We start from the raw sequence: 18856 nt of genomic DNA, 5'->3' as shown, positions 1-18856 counted from the left end.
AAAATTCCACAGATTCATTACCCTCTGAGAGAAGAAAGTCCTCCTCATCTGCCTGAAACGGGCGGCCCCCCTTACTCTGAGATTCTGCTCTCTGGCCCTAGACTCTCCCACAAGGGAGAATACATTTGAGATCTATTCTCTGGTAGTTATGGATAGGAATAAGTAAACATTGACGGGAGAGGTAGGAGAACAAGGACAAAGCAGCAGATGCATGGGAACGGCATCACTTGGAAGTTCCCCGTGTCTACGTGGGTTTTCTCCGGGTGCTCCGCTTTCCTCCCACCGTCCAAAGATGTGTAGACTACGGGGATAGGGTGGAGGCGTAGGGTGCTCTTTCCAAGGGCCGGTGCAGACACAATGGGCTGAATGGTCTCCTTCTGCACTGTAAATTCTATGATCTATGAACATTCATGAATAATAAAATAACATTTGGGCGGCACGGTGGCACAGTGGTTAGCATTGCTGCCTCACAGCTCCAGTGACTTCAGGATTCTGCATAATGAACATGTCTACCACTGGTCTGCCCGTTCCGAAAACATATCTAGGTCCTTCGTACATTATCCTCCTGACCGTTCACTATGTTTCCAAATTTAGTATCAACTGTGCCCTGTACACTGAGGTCTGTGTCATTAATATATGTCAGGAAGAGCAGGGGTTGGGCCTCTACCCATTCGAGTTTGAAGAGGGAGAGGTGATCTTATTGAAACATAGAGGGTCCTGAGTGGACTTGACATGGTGGACCCTGGAAGGGCGATTCCTCTCAAGGGGGAGTCTAGAACTGGGGGGGGGGGGGGCAGTTTACAAATTAGGGGGGTCGTCGCCCATTTAAGACAGAGATGAGGAAAATGTTCTTCTCTCCGAGGGTCATTAGCCTGTGGGATTCCCTTCCGCAGAGTTGCAGTGGAGGCTGTGGGTCATTGGCTATATTCAAGGCCTAGCTGGACAGGCTTTTGACCGACAAAAGGTTACGGAGGGCAGACAGGAGTCGTGGAGTTCTCAAGGCTGCAATCAGAATGGGCCACGATTTCGTATCCAACGACAAGGTGGGCTCAGGGGGACGAGTGGCTTGCTCCAGCCCTCTAAGTTCACGCATTCTTCCCCTGCCTAGGCCATCGGAGAGACTCCATAGGAGAGCTCTTTCAACGTTAAACTGGAGTACGCACGTGTATCCTACACTGACATGTCTGCAGTTGGTCTTGAACGCACAACCCATCAATCAACCCATCGATCTGACGCTAGATGTATATATATGAAATTTAGCTGAATCTTGAAAGGGTCAGTGTTGCCTCGCTCCTCCGTATGATTGAGTTAAATCACTGAAGGAGTATATTATTTGGTGGCTGCTGGTGGAGGGGGGGGGGGGGAGAGAGAGAGAGAGAGAACCCAGCAAGAGATGGCTTGAGCAGGAATGCAAGGGTGTGAAATCCTGCCTCGCTGGGCTCCAGGAGCAATCTAACAGAGCTCTGATTTACAACGTCTTTCGTTGAGAGAGCCCGAGTCGGATTTTTTTTTTCGTCTTAAACTTAAAAGATGTTTGACACAAAGAGATTTGGAAAACAAGCCAGGCCTTGTGACGAATGAAGGAATCCATCTGTATTCCTGCTGCTCCCGATCGTTTTGGCAGCTCCCCACTTTTTTTTTTTGGATTTCTTGAACTAACAAGCTGCTTTTTCTGGCTGTTGTGTACCCCCCCCCCCCCCCCCCCTCACCTCCCCCCCCCCTTTCTTTCTTTACCTCCCCGCAAGGAACGTTTGGAAAAAAATGCTACAGAATGCGATAATGCCTTCGCTCTCTCTCATTTAATTAAAAAAGAAATAGCGAGAGCGAAGCATTGGATTGTAAACAATCCTCTTAAAGAAACAATGTGGGTTTGTTGTCCTGGGCTCCATTTCAGGATTTAGTAACAGATTTTAATTGTGTGTCCCCCCCCCACCGCTCTCCACCCTCTCTTTCTCTTCACACTGTCGGTTCAACACTTTAAAAATGGGTTTCCATTGTCCCTTTTCTCTCATTTGTTTGTATTTTTGCAATGTTACCCCCCCAGCTCCACAACCCCCCCCCCCCCCCCCCCCCACAGGCATCGTTTTTGGGTCTCCCGCGTCTCCAGCCGAGAGAGGCGATTGCTAAGGGCCCGTCGCCAGGGGCAACCGGCCCTTCCTTTCTTCTCCTTGCTGTCACCGCGTCACCCCCCCCCCCCCCACCTCACCCCCCACCCCCCCCCTTGCAATCCCTCCCTCCCTCCCGCCATTCTGCACAAAAGCGAGAACGTGCTCCGCCAGGTTGCCACAAACAGGGAGCAGAGGGCATGCCCACCGTGCCAGTCTGGTTCCCGCCCTCCGTCTACCGTGTCCCATTGTTGTTGCTGCCCCTCCTCGCACAGAGGCAACGGACGAACAGCACAAGATGCGAAGGAAAGGGTAGACATAAAACAAGAGCGCGCACACCCAATTTGGACCATACGATATCGGAGCAGAATTAGGCCACTCGGCCCTTCGAGTCTGCTCCGCCATTCAATCGCGGCTGGTATTTTCCTCATCCCCAATCTCCTGCCTTCTCCCCATAACCCCCTGATCCCCCTTATTCATCGAGAACTTCAGCATCCTCTAAGCCCGTTATGACCAAGAAAGTAGTTTATGAACTGGAGTCACCAATGCAACATAGGAAACACAATTGGCTCCGAGTGTATTCCTGGGAACAGTCACGTGAAAAATTCCAGATTGTCTGTTTTTAGTGATGACGGTGTAACGGCAAGATATTGACCGGGGGGGGAGGGGGGGGAGGGGCAGAAGAGACCACCCCGCCCCTCTTCAGATCAGCGCCATTGGATCTTTCAAGTCCACCCGAGAGGCAACACCTCCAACAGGGCGGCACTCCCTCAGCACGGCGCTGGGGGCTCCAGCCTGGATTTTGCACTCGTTCATCTGCAACGGGGCTCGAACCCACGACCGCCGAGGACACGTCGTACCTGAGAGCGGTCCAACTCAAGCTGACAGGATGCATACATCACCCATCAGGGACACACTGTACTTTCCACTTACGCCAGGGGAAAACAGGAATGAATATCAATAAAAGTCTCGGAACAAAAGGGTACTGTGTAGAAAACGGCATTTCAGATGGAGTGTTCAGAGAAGGGCGAAATGTCTTCGCCCAACACCTTAGCTTGCCTCACTTCGCAGATGCTGACAGACAGCACAATGTGACCGTCGGCTTTATTTGTGGATTTGTTGTGTGCGTCAGCCCTCACACTGCTGGTGCCTGATTAGTGGGGCAGGGGGGCCTATCAGGCCTCAAGCAGACTGGCCCCTTCATCCAGGGGTAATGGACATTTTCTTACCAGACCCCACACCTCCTGCCGATGGAAATACGACCCGAATGATGCCCAGCATTCAGCTGAAATGTTGAAATGACGTTCATTTGTACAGCTCCTTTGGACATCTGTGATCACCCTCATAAGGATCACTGGGACGGGGGAGGGGGGGGGGGGGGGGGGGGGTGTGGAGATACTGGCTCAGCTGATCAAAGGCACGGTCAGGTAGGCCTCAACCAGCTGCCCAAAGTAGAAGAGGGAGCTCAAGAGGCAGAGAGGCGGAGGGAGGGTGATATGAAGCCTGGGGCCTAGGCGGCTGAGGGCATTGTCGCTCGCGGAGGAGCAACGGGAATCGGAATGTGCAAGGGGGCCAGAATTAGAGGAGGGAACGGAGACTGCAGAGGGAGGAATTGAGGGGCGAGATGACAGAGGAATCTGAAAAACGAGGATGAGAGAATCAAGGCCTCACTGGGCCAGGAGACAGCGTAGGGCCGGCGAGGAAGAGGCTGCCGAGGGGAGGGGAATGGAGTGGGGGGGGGGGGGGGGGGGGGGGGCACTGGTGCGGGAAATAGATGGACGGGGACTTGGCAGCAAGTTAACCAGCAGAGGTTTGGGATGAGCTTACAGAGCGTAATTGTCCGGTCCCGCTGCGGTGAATGGCAAATTTGGCTGAGCGCCACGTTCTCCGTCCCCACCGACAGCGGTTCTGCGGCGGACTCGCGGCGGAGGATCCCGGCCCAGATCTCTGCCATTCTAACGCGGGCGGTATTGAATTGAAATGAACGGGTCTCGCCAGTGTTGAGATAACACAAAGGCGCATCCCCTTACCATTCTGCGATGGTAACGTCACCAAGCAGCAATGTCTACAATCTGGCTAGGGCAATGGGCGGCCATTTTAACGGATCGACCTATTCGCTCTGGTTTCCCGGAGGGGGGGGGGGGGGGGGGGGGGGGGGCAGTTCCCCGATGGCAACGTGTGTCTGAGCATGAAGGAAGGCGGGGGGGGTCTCCCCCACACCAGGGGAAACAGTGGACAGGGGGCCGTCAGCTTACTCACGCTGTGGGAGCTGTTCCTCCTTCCAACAAAACATCTGGGTTCGACCAGAGGCGAAATGTCGCGTTGCCACCAATCCCTGCAGGGCCTGTTACAATTCAGCCCCACTGTGGAATATTGCACTGATGCAGAGTGATTTCTGCTTCACCCCAGTCCCGTTATGTGAACAGTGAAAGAAAGCTGATGGTTTTACCTCAGCAGGAATTGTCAGGCCGCCATTTCCCCCGGGGTGAGGTGGCGTGTTTGTGGGCCAGTGTTCCTGCGTCACTCTGTACGTAGATACGAGCCTCTGAAGTACACGGACAACCTGAAGGCGTTGCCCACACGGCAGTGAGTGCAGCCAAATGCCCAGTCCTCCTCCCACTCCTGGAACCAAATAGGCAGTCCCCCCCCCCCCCCCCCCCCCCCCCCCCCAAAATTAGAATTTTTCCAAAGCAAGATGTCGAGGAGAGCAATCAAAGACCACAAAGCTCCGGCCAACAGCGGTCCGTACCTGTCTCTACGTCATTGGCCCATCCCCCACTCTGGCTGCTGCCTGCCGCTGGCGATCGGCCCGTGCTCGAGTAGAAGACTTCGTCCACCGGGCTTTCCATCTCGCTGTCCTCGATGGATTTGTGTCGCTTGGTGGAGCTGGAAGAAAGCGGGGGGGGGGGGAGGAGAACTTCAGGAAACGCGGCGGCAAACAAAAGCATTCAACAGCGACAGAAGGAGGGGTTAAAAAAAAGGGAGACGGACGAGCAAGGCCGCCGGTTCAGTCCAGAGAAGGAGCCTGGTCGCCTGGATCTTTGAGCTCCTGCAGCCTGCGCCTGAAGCCATTGCCTCACGCAGCCTCTGAGGTGGCCGAGAAAACCAACTTGCTTCAATGGTGACCACTGATGTGTTGGGTAAGCTGGGCCTGCGAGGACTGCGTTTACTGCAGCAGTGAGAGAGACAGGCTTCCAACACTTGGAGAAATGCAACTCGATTTTATTGAACTCTTAACTATAATACATACTCTAACTGTGGGTTACACTATGCTGAGTTGACTGGAGACCTGAGGCTAACCTGACCAGACTATCTTACTACCACATGGTGGATGTTCTAGTTGTTGCTCACGGACTCTGACTGTCTCAGAGGCTGCATCCCGAGAGAGCGGGAAAACTAGTGCCCTCTGGCTTTATAGTGGCCGTGTCCTGTCTGGTGATTGGCTGCTGTGTTCTGTGTGTTCATTGGTCATCCTGTGTGTCAATCACTGCCTGTCTGCACTCCATCATATACCTGTGTGTATATTATGACAGCCACCTCTGCAGATGGGTCTGATATTGAAGTCTGATCAACTCATATCTTTACTCCTGTGGGCAACAGGAGGCCTAATTTTTAATTTGGTTTCCCCATCCACGTGAATATTCGAGACGGCGCCATTACACCTGGTCTAAATTAAGGGGGTCGGACACGTGGGTGGACTAACTTTCCGTGGTGGAATTATTACAAATTGGACAGGTTTTTTTTGATTACCAACCCCCCCCAAAAAAACCATGTGAAATACACGTGAACGGGGCCGCCCAGAACTTCCCATGCCCCATCCCGCTTAATTGGCACTCCAGCCACTAGGTTTAACAATCGCCCGCTCCGCCATCAATGCACAGTGGTAGCAATGTGTACTGTTGGCTACAAAAGCAGGTCGGAGGTTGGGAATTCTGCGACGAGTAACTCTCCTCGTGACTCCCCAAAGCCTGTTCACCCTCTACAAGTCGGGAGTGTGATGGAATGCTGCCCCCTTGCCTGGGTGAGCGCAGCTCCAAAAACCCAGGACAAAGCAGCCCCGCTTGACTGGCACCCCATCCGCAAACATTCTTTTAAAAAAATAAATTTAGAGTATCCAATTCATTTTTTGCAATTTCGGGGCAATTTAGCGCGGCCAATCCACCTGCACTGCACATCTTTGGGTTGTGGGGGCGAAACCCACGCAAACACAGGGAGAATGTGTAAACTCTACGCGGACAGTGACCCAGAGCCGGGATCGAACCTGGGACCTCGGCGCCGTGAGGCAGCATTGCTAACCACTGCGCCACCGTGCTTGCCGCATTCCACAAACATTCAATCCCTCCACCATCGACCCACACAGTGTTGGCCGTGTGTACCAACCATAAGATTGACTGCAGGAACTCGCTGAGGCCCCTTGACAACACCTTCCGAGCCCGTGACCATGACCATCTAGAAGGTCAAGGGCAGCAGATGATTGGGAAACCCATCAGGTTCTTCAATCCACCACCTTGCCTCAGAACTATATCAGCGTTCCTCACTGTGGCTGGGTAAAAATCCTGGCATCCCCTTCCTAACAGCACTGAATCCCCCAGCACTGGGAGTAGGGGTTTGGGCGGGGGGGGGGGGGGGGGGGGGGGGGGCACCATTGACCAGAGACTGAACTAGACCAGCCAGGTAATTGCTGTGGCTATCAGAGCAAGTCAGAGCAGATCAAGGCAGTGGCAAATTCACTCTGCCAACTGGCGAGCTGGTTCGCAGCACCGTCCCAGAAGCAGCAGGTAACCAAGGTGAATTGGCCTTAATTGGCTGACTGGAAGTTTCCAAATGACCTATATGGCCCCCCTCCTCCCCCAATTCCCGCCACCCCCACCAACCCACGGCCATCTGTCTGAAGGTGACCTCCCTGTGGGAGACCAGGGACCGGTACTCCAAGCAGGCTTTGAGGCCTACCCTGCCTACCTGGTTTCAACTGCAGCCATCGGCAACACCGCTTGTGGTGGGGCTCTCCCCTCTGTCCCCCACCCCGGCCTCCTCCCCCCACCCCTCTCCCCCCACCACGGCAGGCCAGCTGCTGAGGTCTTTCTTCAATTTAAATAACTTAAAAAGAAAAGATGCAGAGAGGACGCCTCAGGATAGGGGCGCCACATGTGCTGGTTGGCTTCCCATCAGGCCTCCAGCTTCGAGAGTCTGCCCGTTGTCATTACGTGGACGGCAAGCGCAGCCCTCTGACCTCCAAGTTGGCCAATTAGGGGGGGCAGGTTTGGCCCACACGGTGGGGGGTCGTGACCTCCCCCTTTGACCCCGGTGTCGGGGTTCCAACCCAAAACCCTGCTCAGAATGTTCGCAGCGGAGTTCGATCCCACCCTCGCCAGCCAGCTGTGCACGGGTACTTGGTGCCAGGTGGAGAAAGATAACACAGTGGATCAAGAAGCAAAGACAATTTCTGGGCGCCAGAAGTCGACAGAAAGTAGGGGTTAAAACCAGCGACCTCGCTGGTCTGAATAAACCGCACCCTAAGAAAGCAGAGTCACAGCCGGTTACTGTTCCCACAGTTAATACAAGCCGCGGGTTTTCAGTATGGAGCTATTCTCCTCTGCATTCCTACCTGGTAGAGGGAGGTGTGGTAATTGTGCGCCTTCCCAAGGGGACCTGGTTTATGCTGTAGTACCCCGGGCTCTCCAGGTCAGCCAGATTGAAGCTGGGGCCCGTAGCGGCAGCGACCGGGGCTGAGAAGAAGAGGCAAGAATATTACATCGAGTCTACACAGCAGAGGAAACGGCTGTACGCCTGCATCTGAGACCCCCACCCCGTCGCTCTCCCGCAACCGCCACTCGCCGCCATGCTTCACCCCGAGATGAGCCTCCCGACCCCATATCCCTTCGATCGTCCAGACCTTCCCCCTCCCACCTCCGCAATCTCACCCAACTTTGCCTGGCCTCAGACCCCACCGTCTGTCAAAGAAAATCACATCCATATCTTTCTTACCTCCAGATTTGACCAGTTCAATGGTGGACTTCTAAAACTCTGCTGCCTGGGCTCCTATTTCACACCAAGTCCAATTGGTCCATTCACCCCATTCTGGCTGACATTCATTTGGCTCCTAGTCGAGCAAAACCTCGATATTAAGGCTCTCATCCCTGTTTTCAGGTCCCTTCGTGGCCTTGCCCTCACTGTCTCTGTGATCTCCTCCAGCCCCACAATCATCCGAGGCCTCCGGCCTATTGGCCTCTTGCCTGATTTTGATCGTTCCACCATTGGCGGCCATGACTTCAGCTGCCTGGACCCTAAAATTCCCTCCCTAAACCTCTCTACCACTGCAGCTCTCTCCTCTCCTCGAAGACTTCCCTTCACCTCTTGGCCAAACTGTCTCAATATCTCTTTCTGTGATGTGTCCATTTATATTTACTGATGCTCTTGTGGAGCATTGGGTCATTTAACCATGTCAAAGGCACTATATAAATGCACGTTGTCATTAGTGTTATCCTCCATAAGTCTCCTTTTATCCCTCATCACCTCACTCCAATCAACCTATTCCTTTCTTTCTCATGTCCAGATTTTCTATCCCTAAGTGCATCTGTTTAATTTGCCACACCAGGCGGCATGCTAGCACAATGGTTAGCACTGCTGCCTCACGGTGCCAGGGACCCGGGTTCAATTCCGGCCTTGGGTGACGGTGTGGAGTTTACATGTTCTCCCCGTTTCCTCCGGGTGCTCTGGTTGCCTCCCGCAGTCTAAAGATTCATAAGCTCGTAAGATATAGGAACAGAATTAGGCCATTCGGCCCATCAGCCTGCTCCGCCATTCTCGTATGGTTGACATGTTCCTCATCCGCTACCTACAATGTGTGGGCGAGGTGGATTGGCCATGCAAAAATTGCCCCTTATTGTTGCCACTCCGGCGCCTGTTCGGGGAGGCTGGTTCGGGAATCGAACCGTGCTGCTGGCCTGCCTTGGTCTGCTTTAAAAGCCAGCGATTTAGATCAGTGTGCTAAACCAGCCCCTGAGGTGGTCTTGTTGAAACTTGTAAGTTCCTGAGAGGGGCTAAGGATGTATCCCCTCGTGGGGAAATCTAGAACTAGGGAGCAGAATTTAAAGATAAGGGGACTCCCATTTAAGACAGAGATGAGGAGGAATTCCCTCCCTGAGAGGGCCACTAGTCTTCGGAATTCTCTACCCAGGAGAGAGACAGAATTAGGCAGATTTCCGGATCAACAAGGGAGCTGAGGGTTATGGGCGACAGGCAGGAAAGTGGAGTTAAGGCCACAATCAGATTGGCCATGATCTTATTGAACAGCAGGGCAGGTTCAAGGGGCTGAATGGCCTCGTCCTCTTTCTTCTGTACTCTCATTCTGCCATCTGACATGTAAACCCCACTGCCTCTGACTCCCTCACCAATCCAGACACTTATACCCACACCTCCCTCATACTGGCCCTATCCTGCCACACTCTCCTCTTTTCTTTTAAAATCTCTACAGTGTAGTAGGAGGCCATTCGGCCCATCGGGTCCGCATCGGCCCTCCGAAAGAGCACCCTACCTCGGCCAAAAGCGAACCTTCTGGACCCTAAGGGGCAATTTTAGCATGGCTAATCCACCTAACCGGCACATCTTTGGACTGTGGGAGGAAACCGGAGCACCCGGAGGAAACCCAAGTGGACAGGGGGAGAACTTGCAAACTCCACACAGACAGTGACTCCAGGCCGGAATGGAACCCGGGTCCTATGTTAGCTGGTTTAGCACACTGGACTAAATCGCTGGCTTTGAAAGCAGACCAAGGCAGGCCAGCAGCACGGTTCAATTCCCGTACCAGCCTCCCCGAACAGGCGCCGGAATGTGGCGACTAGGGTCTTTTCACAGTAACTTCATTGAAGCCTACTTGTGACAATAAGCGATTTTCATTAGGGGCTGGTTTAGCACACTGGGCTAAATCGCTGATTTTGAAAGCAGACCAAGGCAGGCCAGCAGCACGGTTCAATTCCCGTACCAGCCTCCCTGAACAGGTGCCGGAATGTGGCGACTAGGGGCTTTTCACAGTAACTTCATTTGAAGCCTACTTGTGGCAATAAGCGATTTTCATTTCATTGACGCTGTGAGGGCAGTGTTGACCACTGTGCCAACGTGCCGCCCCTTCTTCTCGCAGTCTTCCCCCTTCACTCATCAATATGACGCTTTTTAATTCCAGATCTATTAGTTAAACCATGGCAGGATGTGAGCCCGGGTCCTCGGACCAGTAATGTTGCCGCCACCCCACATTAGCGATTTGCTGAAACCCAACACAAGACAGTGAAAGAAGCTTTAAAACGCGGGTAAGAGTCTCCAAAGCAAACGGGTCTACTTACTCTGTGACACTCTCACAAGCTCCGAAACACTAAAAACTCCAGATGTAATAAAACAGTCCTGGAAATTCAAATGTCCTAAATGGGACGAAAAAAAGGAGAAATAAGTCATTGGAAAATGAATCAAACAGGACCATGCTGAAAAGACGCTGCCTGCTGCACACAGTATTTACTAAATATAAACCCTCTCTCTGTCTGGGTCGCACCAGGCGCATGCAGTGGAGTTTGGAGTTCGATATCTCGCTGTGTCCCAGGGATTGACACGGCCCAATGAGGAACAAAAACTCAGTCACAATAACAAATCGCATTTATACAGCATCGTAATCAGAGGAAATATCCATCATTTGAGAGAGGAAAACAAATGGCAGAAAATCAAAGATATTCTGACGGATCAGAATACTTGCCAACGAGGGGAGTAGTTAGGAACATCTTGTTGGAGGAGGTGGGGGATAGGAAGGGAAGAGAGCTTCGGGGGAGGGGGGGAAATTCCAGGGTTTAGGACCAATCACAGAACTGTCCATGGGGCAAAAGGAGGCCCTTCGGCCCTTCGAGTCTGCACCAGCTCTCCAAACGAGCTCAGTGTCACTCCGCTGGCCTTTCCCCCTTGTACCCCCCCCTGCGCTGTTCCTATCCAAGCAACCACCTAATCCCCTCTTGAAAGCTTTGCTTGAAACTGCCCCCACCAACGGTTCCAGGCAGCGCATTCCAGACCCCAACCACTCGTTGTGTGAAAAGGTCTTTCCTCGACTCATTGGCAGCTGATGGCATGGCCACCAGCCATGGAACCAAGGAAGTCTGGATCATGGCGGATTGAGTCACCGCGGCTCATCAACTGACAGCGAGGGATACATTGGGCATCAGTGGTGTTTAGAAGTGAGCAGGCACAGATACAGTCAGACAGGGGTCCTGCTCCTAACCTCCACCTCATCACCTCAATTTGAAGTTACGAATTTGCAGATGTCGGGTGAGCATCAGACTGGGCGGCGATGTGAAGATTCCTCTTGCAATTTGGTCCCAGGCCAATACCCTATTATATGCCACCATTTAATGGGCGGGGTTTTGCTTCCGCAGAACCAAACTGAGGCCATACCTGATGGCTGTGCCACAAAGCAAAGAATGTACCTTTACAACACCGGGCTGCAAACTGGAAATGATATGAGATACCACTGTACACTCCGAACCTCCTTGAATTGGTCACTTAGAATTGAACACTCTGTGGTTAAGGCTAAACGATGTAATCAAACTTATCACGTGACGTTAAATTACACAGAAGCGAAAGGGTTCGAATGACAACAGAGTCCAGAATTCTCACTACTCCCTCACAGCATCGTGACAGCAGTCCTTTGAGAACCTAACCCTGGTCCCGTCGAGTTTAATCTCACGGCAGCAACTTGAGTTAACGCAGATAACTGAAGGAACGGCAGAAATGTGTGGCATTTATTCCCAGTTTGAGATGCAGGACTGCCAATCGAGTCAGGTTATACAACCGCCCTCCACATCCCCCCCCCCCCCCCCCCCCACCCTCCCTCTGGGGTTGATTCGCACACGTCTGACTGAAGCAATTCTCAAACCCCTCTCCCCGAGGGCAAAGGAAAACTGCCACAAAGGACATGAGTTGCGCTGATAAGACGCATGCCTTTCATCGGACTAATTGCCGCGTCAAATAATTTAGCCACCAATTTGCTCTTGTCAAGAGGTTGTCCATTACTCTGCAATATAAAGAGAAGGCAGGCATCCCTTTGAAAATCACAGCCCAGCGCAGACAACCAGGTTGACTGAGTTCCATCCATGTTATGACAAAAGAATTCGCCACAGATACGGCTGCAGCTGTGATTTCCATTTTGAGAACCTCCGTGTCCGGCCCAGTTAGAAATATGAACGCGTGAAATGCGCTGGGTCGAGACGCTGAGGACCGGGAAGTGGGCTGGATGGTATTCGGCCATTAATCTGGTCTAATGTTGTTTGCGGGATCTTGCTGTGCCCGCACTGGCTGCCGCGTTTCCTACATTGCAACAGTGATGGCACTTCAAAGGTACTTGATTGGCCGTAAGGCGCTTTGGGACACCCAGAGAGTGTGACAGGTGCTATATAAATGCAAACCTGTCTATCTCGATTCCCATTTACACCATGACAGGGTGCCTGCGGATCAGTACCCTAGTGCCCGGGAATGAGCGGAGAGAATTAGGACAGGTGGGGGAACTTGGGGGAGGGGTGAGTGGAGAAAAAAAGAGCAAAGCTTTGGAATGTCTCTGTTTGAATAACGTCACCTTGTCCCGACGCACGGCGTAGAATTCCCAATCTCCCATTCTCCAGACTGTTTCATTGGCAATCCAGCCAGTCCTCCGCCAAATGTATGGAGGGAGATCAGAGGGAACCCCAATGGGAATTTTACTGTCGTGTCTTCAATTTGGGACCATGACCGATGGCATTCATCCCGGCTGGAGGGAAAGAGACGGTCAGCGCGCCAAGAGAAAATATAGGAGGCGCTAAAGTGAACTTGGCCAAAGAGGAGGGGTTGTCTGAAGGAAGGGAGGAAGAGGCAGTGGGAGAGCTTCAGATCCTTGAAGGAAGTGGTGGAACATTGGGCGTAGGAGCAGGAGTAGGCCATTCAGCCCATCGAGCCTGCTCCGTCATAAAACAGGATCAATGATGTGGAGATGCCGGCGTTTGACTGGGGTGAGCACAGTAAGAAGTCTTACAACACCAGGTTAAAGTCCAACAGGTTTGATTCAAACACGAGCTTTCGGAGCGCAGCTCCTTCCTCAGGTGAACAGGATCAAGGCTGTGGTCTCAACTCCACATTCACATATTCCCAAAATGGGCCTCGACTCCCTTGTCGATCAAAATTCTGTCTCACTCAGCCTTGAATACATTTAATGACTCACAGGCGCCCCCTGTCTCTGGGGAGGAGAATTCCACAGGCCAATGGCCCTCTGAGAGAGAACAATCCTTCTGATCCTGATGGAGTGACGGGAAGGTGAGGGACACGAGGACTCAGGCAGGGGAATGGAGGGCTTGGGAGAGACCATGGAGCTGAAAGAAAACAGTTCTTGTGACAAAGAGGACATAGGGTTGGAAGATAAGCTTTAGGTTCAGGGTAGTCCTGAGGTGGGACGGTGACTTTAGCCCTTTCAGTGGGACAATGAGAATATTAGTTCTAAACACTACACTATTTTCCTGGAGAGAATTTAAAACTTGCTCCTATTTTGCTATTCTTCACAAATTAAATCCAAACTGTTTAAATGATGGATGGAGACTCAATGGAAATGGGACACTAGTTTACTGAGAGCTGGGGCGAAGTTTGTTCAAATCTAATTGTAGGTCGGAGCTGGCAATATGGTCAATTTTGCTGCATTTGAGAAACCCTGGCATAGGTCAAGAGTGTGGCAGGTTCTAAGAAGCAGGGCGAAAGAAGGAGAATGAAGATGTAAATCTCTGAGAGATAGAAGTGAAGAGCGAACACTTAGAGAGAGGAAGAATGAAGAGCCAATACTGATAAAGAGGAAGAATGAAGAGGCAACACTTAGAGAGAGGAAGAATGAAGAAGAATGAAGAGCCAACAGTTAGAGAGAGGAAGAATGAAGAGCCAACAATTAGAGTGAGGAAGAATGAAGAGCCAACACTTAGAGAGAGGAAGAATGAAGAAGAATGAAGAGCCAACAGTTAGAGAGAGGAAGAATGAAGAGCCAACAATTAGAGAGAGGAAAAATGAAGAGCCAACACAGAGAGAGGGAGAATGAAGAGCCAACACTTAGAGAGAGGAAGAATGAAGAGCCAACACTTAGAGAGAGGAAGAATAAAGAACCAATACTTAGAGAGAGGGAGAATGAAGAGCCAACACTTAGAGAAAGGAAGAATGAAGAGCCAACGCTTAGAGAGAGGGAGAATGAAGTAATGCTTAAAGAATGGGTTGAATTGAAAAATAACACTAACAGAGATGAAGAATGAAGAAGCAACAATTAGAGTGAGGGAGAATAAATAAGCAACAGTTACTGAAGGAGAGAAGAACAAACACCTAGAGATGGAGAATTAAGATGCAACACTAGAGAGAGGGAGAAAGAAGAAGTAACACCTTGGGAGAGAGTGATTGAAGAAGCAACAGTTAGAGAGAGAGAAAGAAGCAGCGGCACTTAGAGAGGAAGAATGAACATTTAGAGAGAGGGGGAACAAAGAAGCAACATTTAGTCTATCAACTGTAGTTTCTCATCTCTGGCACCATTCTAGTAAATCTTCTCCACTCCCTCTCCAATGCCTCAGCATCCTTCGTAAAGCGTGGAGGCCAGGATTAGAAAGAAAGACTTGCCCATGTATGGCTTCTATCACAACATCAGGGTTGTCCCTGAGAACCTTGTAGCCAATGAAATGCTTCTGGAAGTGCAGTCACTGTTGGAATGTAGGCAACAGTTGTGGGCAACCAACTTGTGCACAGAAAGCTCCCACGCACAGAAATGCGGTGACGACCAGATCATTTGTTTTTCTTCAAATGATGTTGATTGAGGGTTGAATGTTGGCCAGGGCACCAGAGGCTGAGAACAGAGAGAAGCTACTGAGAGCATCGTCTGTGGAGGGAGACAGACAAAGTTAATGTTTCAGATCTGTGTCCTTTCATCGTGTTCTGCAACATTGGGCTTGATTTTCAATTTGTTTCCCAAATAATTTCCAGGTCCCAGCTCCGCAATGCGCCAGTGTTGCTCCACACAATGCAATCTTCATCCGCTCATGCCCTATTTCTTATATTCATTCAAGGGATGTGGGTGGGCGTTGCTGGCTGGGAGGGGCATTTAAGAGTCAGCCACATTGCAGTGGGTCAGGAGTCGGCCAGGCCGGGTAAGGACAGCATATTACCTTCCCGAAAGGGCACGAGTTTTTACAACAATTTCACGGTCATTATTAAACTTTTTATTCTTCCTTGAATTCACCACCTTCCGTGGAGGGATTCGAACCCCTGAAATGGAAAATCCAGCCCCTCAACTCGAACTCTCCCCCCACGCTGCCTGACGTCCCGAATATTCACGGCACATTCTGCTTATAAACCGGGGAGAACTCTCCCCCTGCTCTCGATTCGAACGCGTGCCACATGATCTTGCATTGCATGCCCACCCCAGAAGGCAGATGGGGCCCCCGGTTTAAGGCCTCATCGGGAAGATAGCACCTCTGGCCGTGCAGCAGCCTCTCGGTGGGTTTCCGTGCTCCCGTCTCCGAGGTTGGGCTTGAACTCAGGATCCTCTGACTCTCGACTGTTGTCTGTCGGACACCAAGTGCAGGGAAGCCTCAGCCAGTCGGGCAGCCTCTGTGGAGACGGAAACAGAGTGGACGGGTCGAGCCCGTGTGACTCTTCTGCAGACCCTTCCGACTCAGGATCGGACACAACTCCAGCCGAGGTCTAACCAGTGATTATGGGAAGGATGTAAAATCCGCTAGGAAAACTCAGTGCATCTTTCCTCAGCTCTAGTCACAGGAGCCAAACAACAATTGAAGAATGATACCAGAGGTGGCTTCAGACAACGAAAGGTTATGATAAGTTGAGCAATGATACTGCCCGTGCGGAGTCTGCACGTGCTCCCCGTGTCTGCGTGGGTTTCCTCCGGGTGCTCCGGTTTTCTCCCACAAGTCCCGAAAGACGTGCTTGTTAGGTGAATTGGACATTCTGAATTCTCTCTCCGCGTCCCCGAACAGGCGCCAGAGTGTGGTGACTAGGGATTTTCACAGTAACTTCATTGCAGTGTTAATATAAGCTGACTTGCGACAATAAAGATTATTATTATTATAAGGAATATATCCAGCCAGAGTTGGCAATCCTCCGTATTGAAAGGGAATAGATTTAAAATAATTCCCCACGCCTCACAGGCGGAGCATTCCTTTGGCGAATCTTCGCGCACATTCTTTTTCCTTCGCTAACGTCGGGTAAGTGTTGGAAGGATTCCCGGGATGATTATCCACTGTTGGACCTCATCATGAACACTCCCTCGGTGGCCAACGAGTCCTGGTGGAGGGGCTCGGTCTGGGTCGGAGGAGGGGCTGAGGAAAACTGCTTTGTGCGGAAGGTGATCAAAATGTGGAATTCCTTGGCAGTCTTTGACGTAGGCGGCCGAATCCCTGAATTATTTCCCAAGCAGCTTAGACAGTTGCTTGACAGAAAGCAACATTAAAGGGCATGGGAAACTGGATTAAACTCGGAGGCTCGTGGGGAGAAAAATGTATCGGGCAAGGGGCATTACTGACGAAGGGAATGCCGATTGGGGAAGTTAAGGGGTTTCCCAACCTTCAGGCGCTGGTAGAGAGTTCGAACGTGAGGCGATGGCCGGAATCTGGGTCAATTTTCCCGCCAGCAGTTTTGTAGCCGAGTTGGGGGGGGGGGGGGGGGGGGGGGGGGCGAGGGGGGTTATAATGGGAAATCCTATTGACAGTCGGCGGAAAGATAGAATCCCGTCCCCGGGGAACGCCACACGTCCAGGAGGCACGCGGCTGGGGGACGGGAGAATCCCGCCGGATGTGTGATCCGTATTAAACTCTGAGCGTTTCAATCAAAGCAAGATACCACGGGTGCTGGAAATCCGCAATAACAACAGAAAATGCCGGGAAAAACTCGGCAGGTCGGGAAGCACCCGTAGGGAGAGAAACATGGAGTTAGCGTTTCGGGTCCGTACCACTCTTCTTCAGAGTAAGAATCAAAACGTTAACCCTCTTTAGTCTCTCTCTCTCTACAGATGATGCCAGACCTGCTGAGCTTTCCCGGCACTTCCTATTTTTTTTTTCCTGAGCATTTCAAGTGAGTTAGCGATCAGCCGCAGTCGAGCAGCCCATCAGAAGAAACAGGTGGCAACTGTTTCCTCCCTCCCCCCGGAACAATCCGCCGCCAACCAGTACTCCTCTGCAAGAGCATGTTGGTGTGCGGCTGGCAAATGGCCGAAGACATGTGTGTGTGTTTAAGTGTGTGTGTGTAAGTGTGTGTGTGCAGGTGTGTGCGTGTAAGTGTGTGTATAAGTGTGTGTAAGTGTGTGTGTGAGTGTAAGTGTGTATGTGTGCGTGTAAGTGTGTGTGTGTGTAAGTGTGTGTAAGTGTGTGTGTGCATGTAAGTGTGTGTGTGTGTATGTGTATGTGGAAGTGTGTGTGTGGAAGTGTGTGTGTGCATGTAAGTGTGTGTAAGTATGTGTATGTCTGTGTGTGTGTAAGTGTGCGTGTGTAAGTGTGTACAAATGTGTGTGTAAGTGTGTGTGTGTAAGTGTGTATAAGTGTGTGTGTCAGTGTGTGTCTAAGTGTGTGCTTGTTTGTCAGTATGTGTGTCTAAGTGTGTGTGTCAATGTGTGTGTGTGTGCATGTGTGTGTAAGTGTGTGTGTATGTGTGTGTGTGACAGTGTGTGTGTGTGTGTCAGTGCGTTTGTCAGTGTGTGTGTGCGTGTGCATAAATGTGTGTGTGTGCGTATGTGTCAGTGTGTGTGTGTGTGTATAAGTGTGTGTCAGTGTGTGTGTGTGTGTGCTGCATGTCAGCAGTGAGATCTTTTGGTCAGGAAAGCAGGATAATGAAGTGTGTAACTGGTCAGAAAGGTCGCAATTCTGTCACCTTCCTCTCCTGTAACAGCCCTGACTCTCGCTATTTTCCAGTGCAGGACACCGATTGGCCATCAGGTCTGTGCCGGTTCTCCGAAAGTCAATTCCGTTCGCTCCTTCTTGATCATTCTTTTGCTTTGAGCATTTCTCCTCGTCCCTTTGAAAAGCTATTATGAATTTTGCATCCACCAGGTTCTGCTGAAGTGTTCCACACCCCAACGACCCTCTGCATGAATCAGGATCGTCTCCACATCCTCCCCATTCATATCAGCATCTCATCGACAACGCCTACCTTGTGCTGAAATCTACAATGCATCTAGTTACAGAAGCTGCAAACCGTTACAAGAACACCAATGCTGGTTATGCCATTGTGGGCACGAGTCACAGGGTGTGTGAGAGTGTGAGCGTGATCACGTGCAAGTGCGGCAGCAGTGTTTTGAGTTTGCACGTGGGTGTGCACGCCGAGGATGTGTGGACAGTGGGGTATACAGGTGTGAGCATGTGAGCTGCGTTTGATGTGTATTGTGTAGTATGAGCATGCGTGTGTGTGCGTGTATGTGGATGCACATGTGTGTGTGTGTGCATGTTTCTGTACGAATGGGTTTAGTGAGTGTAGACACAGACGTGTATGTATGTGGCAGTACAGTTGCGTGTATGTAACCTGTGTCTGCAAGAATAGGGGTATATGTGTGTATTCTGAGCACAGTTATGTGTGGAAGTGTGCGTCTGTGTGGGAGTGTGCAAGGGTATGTTTGTGCAGGTTTGGCTAGTGTACGTGTAGGTGTACCAATCTACATGGGTGTGGCGGAGAGTAGGCATGTGAGTGTAGATATATGTGTATAAGTGTGTGAGCATAAGTTTGTGTATGTG

The 18856-nt window shown here is 51.3% G+C and overlaps 1 protein-coding gene across 5 annotated transcripts in view; it reads right to left on the bottom strand.

The window, feature by feature from the left end:
• Positions 1-18856, bottom strand: part of nfixb (nuclear factor I/Xb) — a 417830-nt gene that overhangs the window by 89605 nt on the left and 309369 nt on the right. For all 5 annotated transcript variants that reach the window (XM_038784617.1, XM_038784615.1, XM_038784616.1 and 2 more), the window contains 3 exons: positions 10442-10516; positions 7711-7831; positions 4855-4991 (listed from right to left, as the gene is read on the bottom strand). In XM_038784617.1, the coding sequence (XP_038640545.1) occupies positions 4855-4991; positions 7711-7831; positions 10442-10516 (333 nt within the window). The remainder of the gene's footprint in view (positions 1-4854; positions 4992-7710; positions 7832-10441; positions 10517-18856) is intronic.

Source organism: Scyliorhinus canicula, chromosome 25 (assembly GCF_902713615.1).
Source record: "Scyliorhinus canicula chromosome 25, sScyCan1.1, whole genome shotgun sequence".
NCBI classification, from domain to species: Eukaryota; Metazoa; Chordata; class Chondrichthyes; order Carcharhiniformes; family Scyliorhinidae; genus Scyliorhinus; species Scyliorhinus canicula.
The sequence above is the reverse complement of the archived record's forward strand: the minus strand, read 5'-3'. Positions and strand labels throughout refer to the sequence as shown.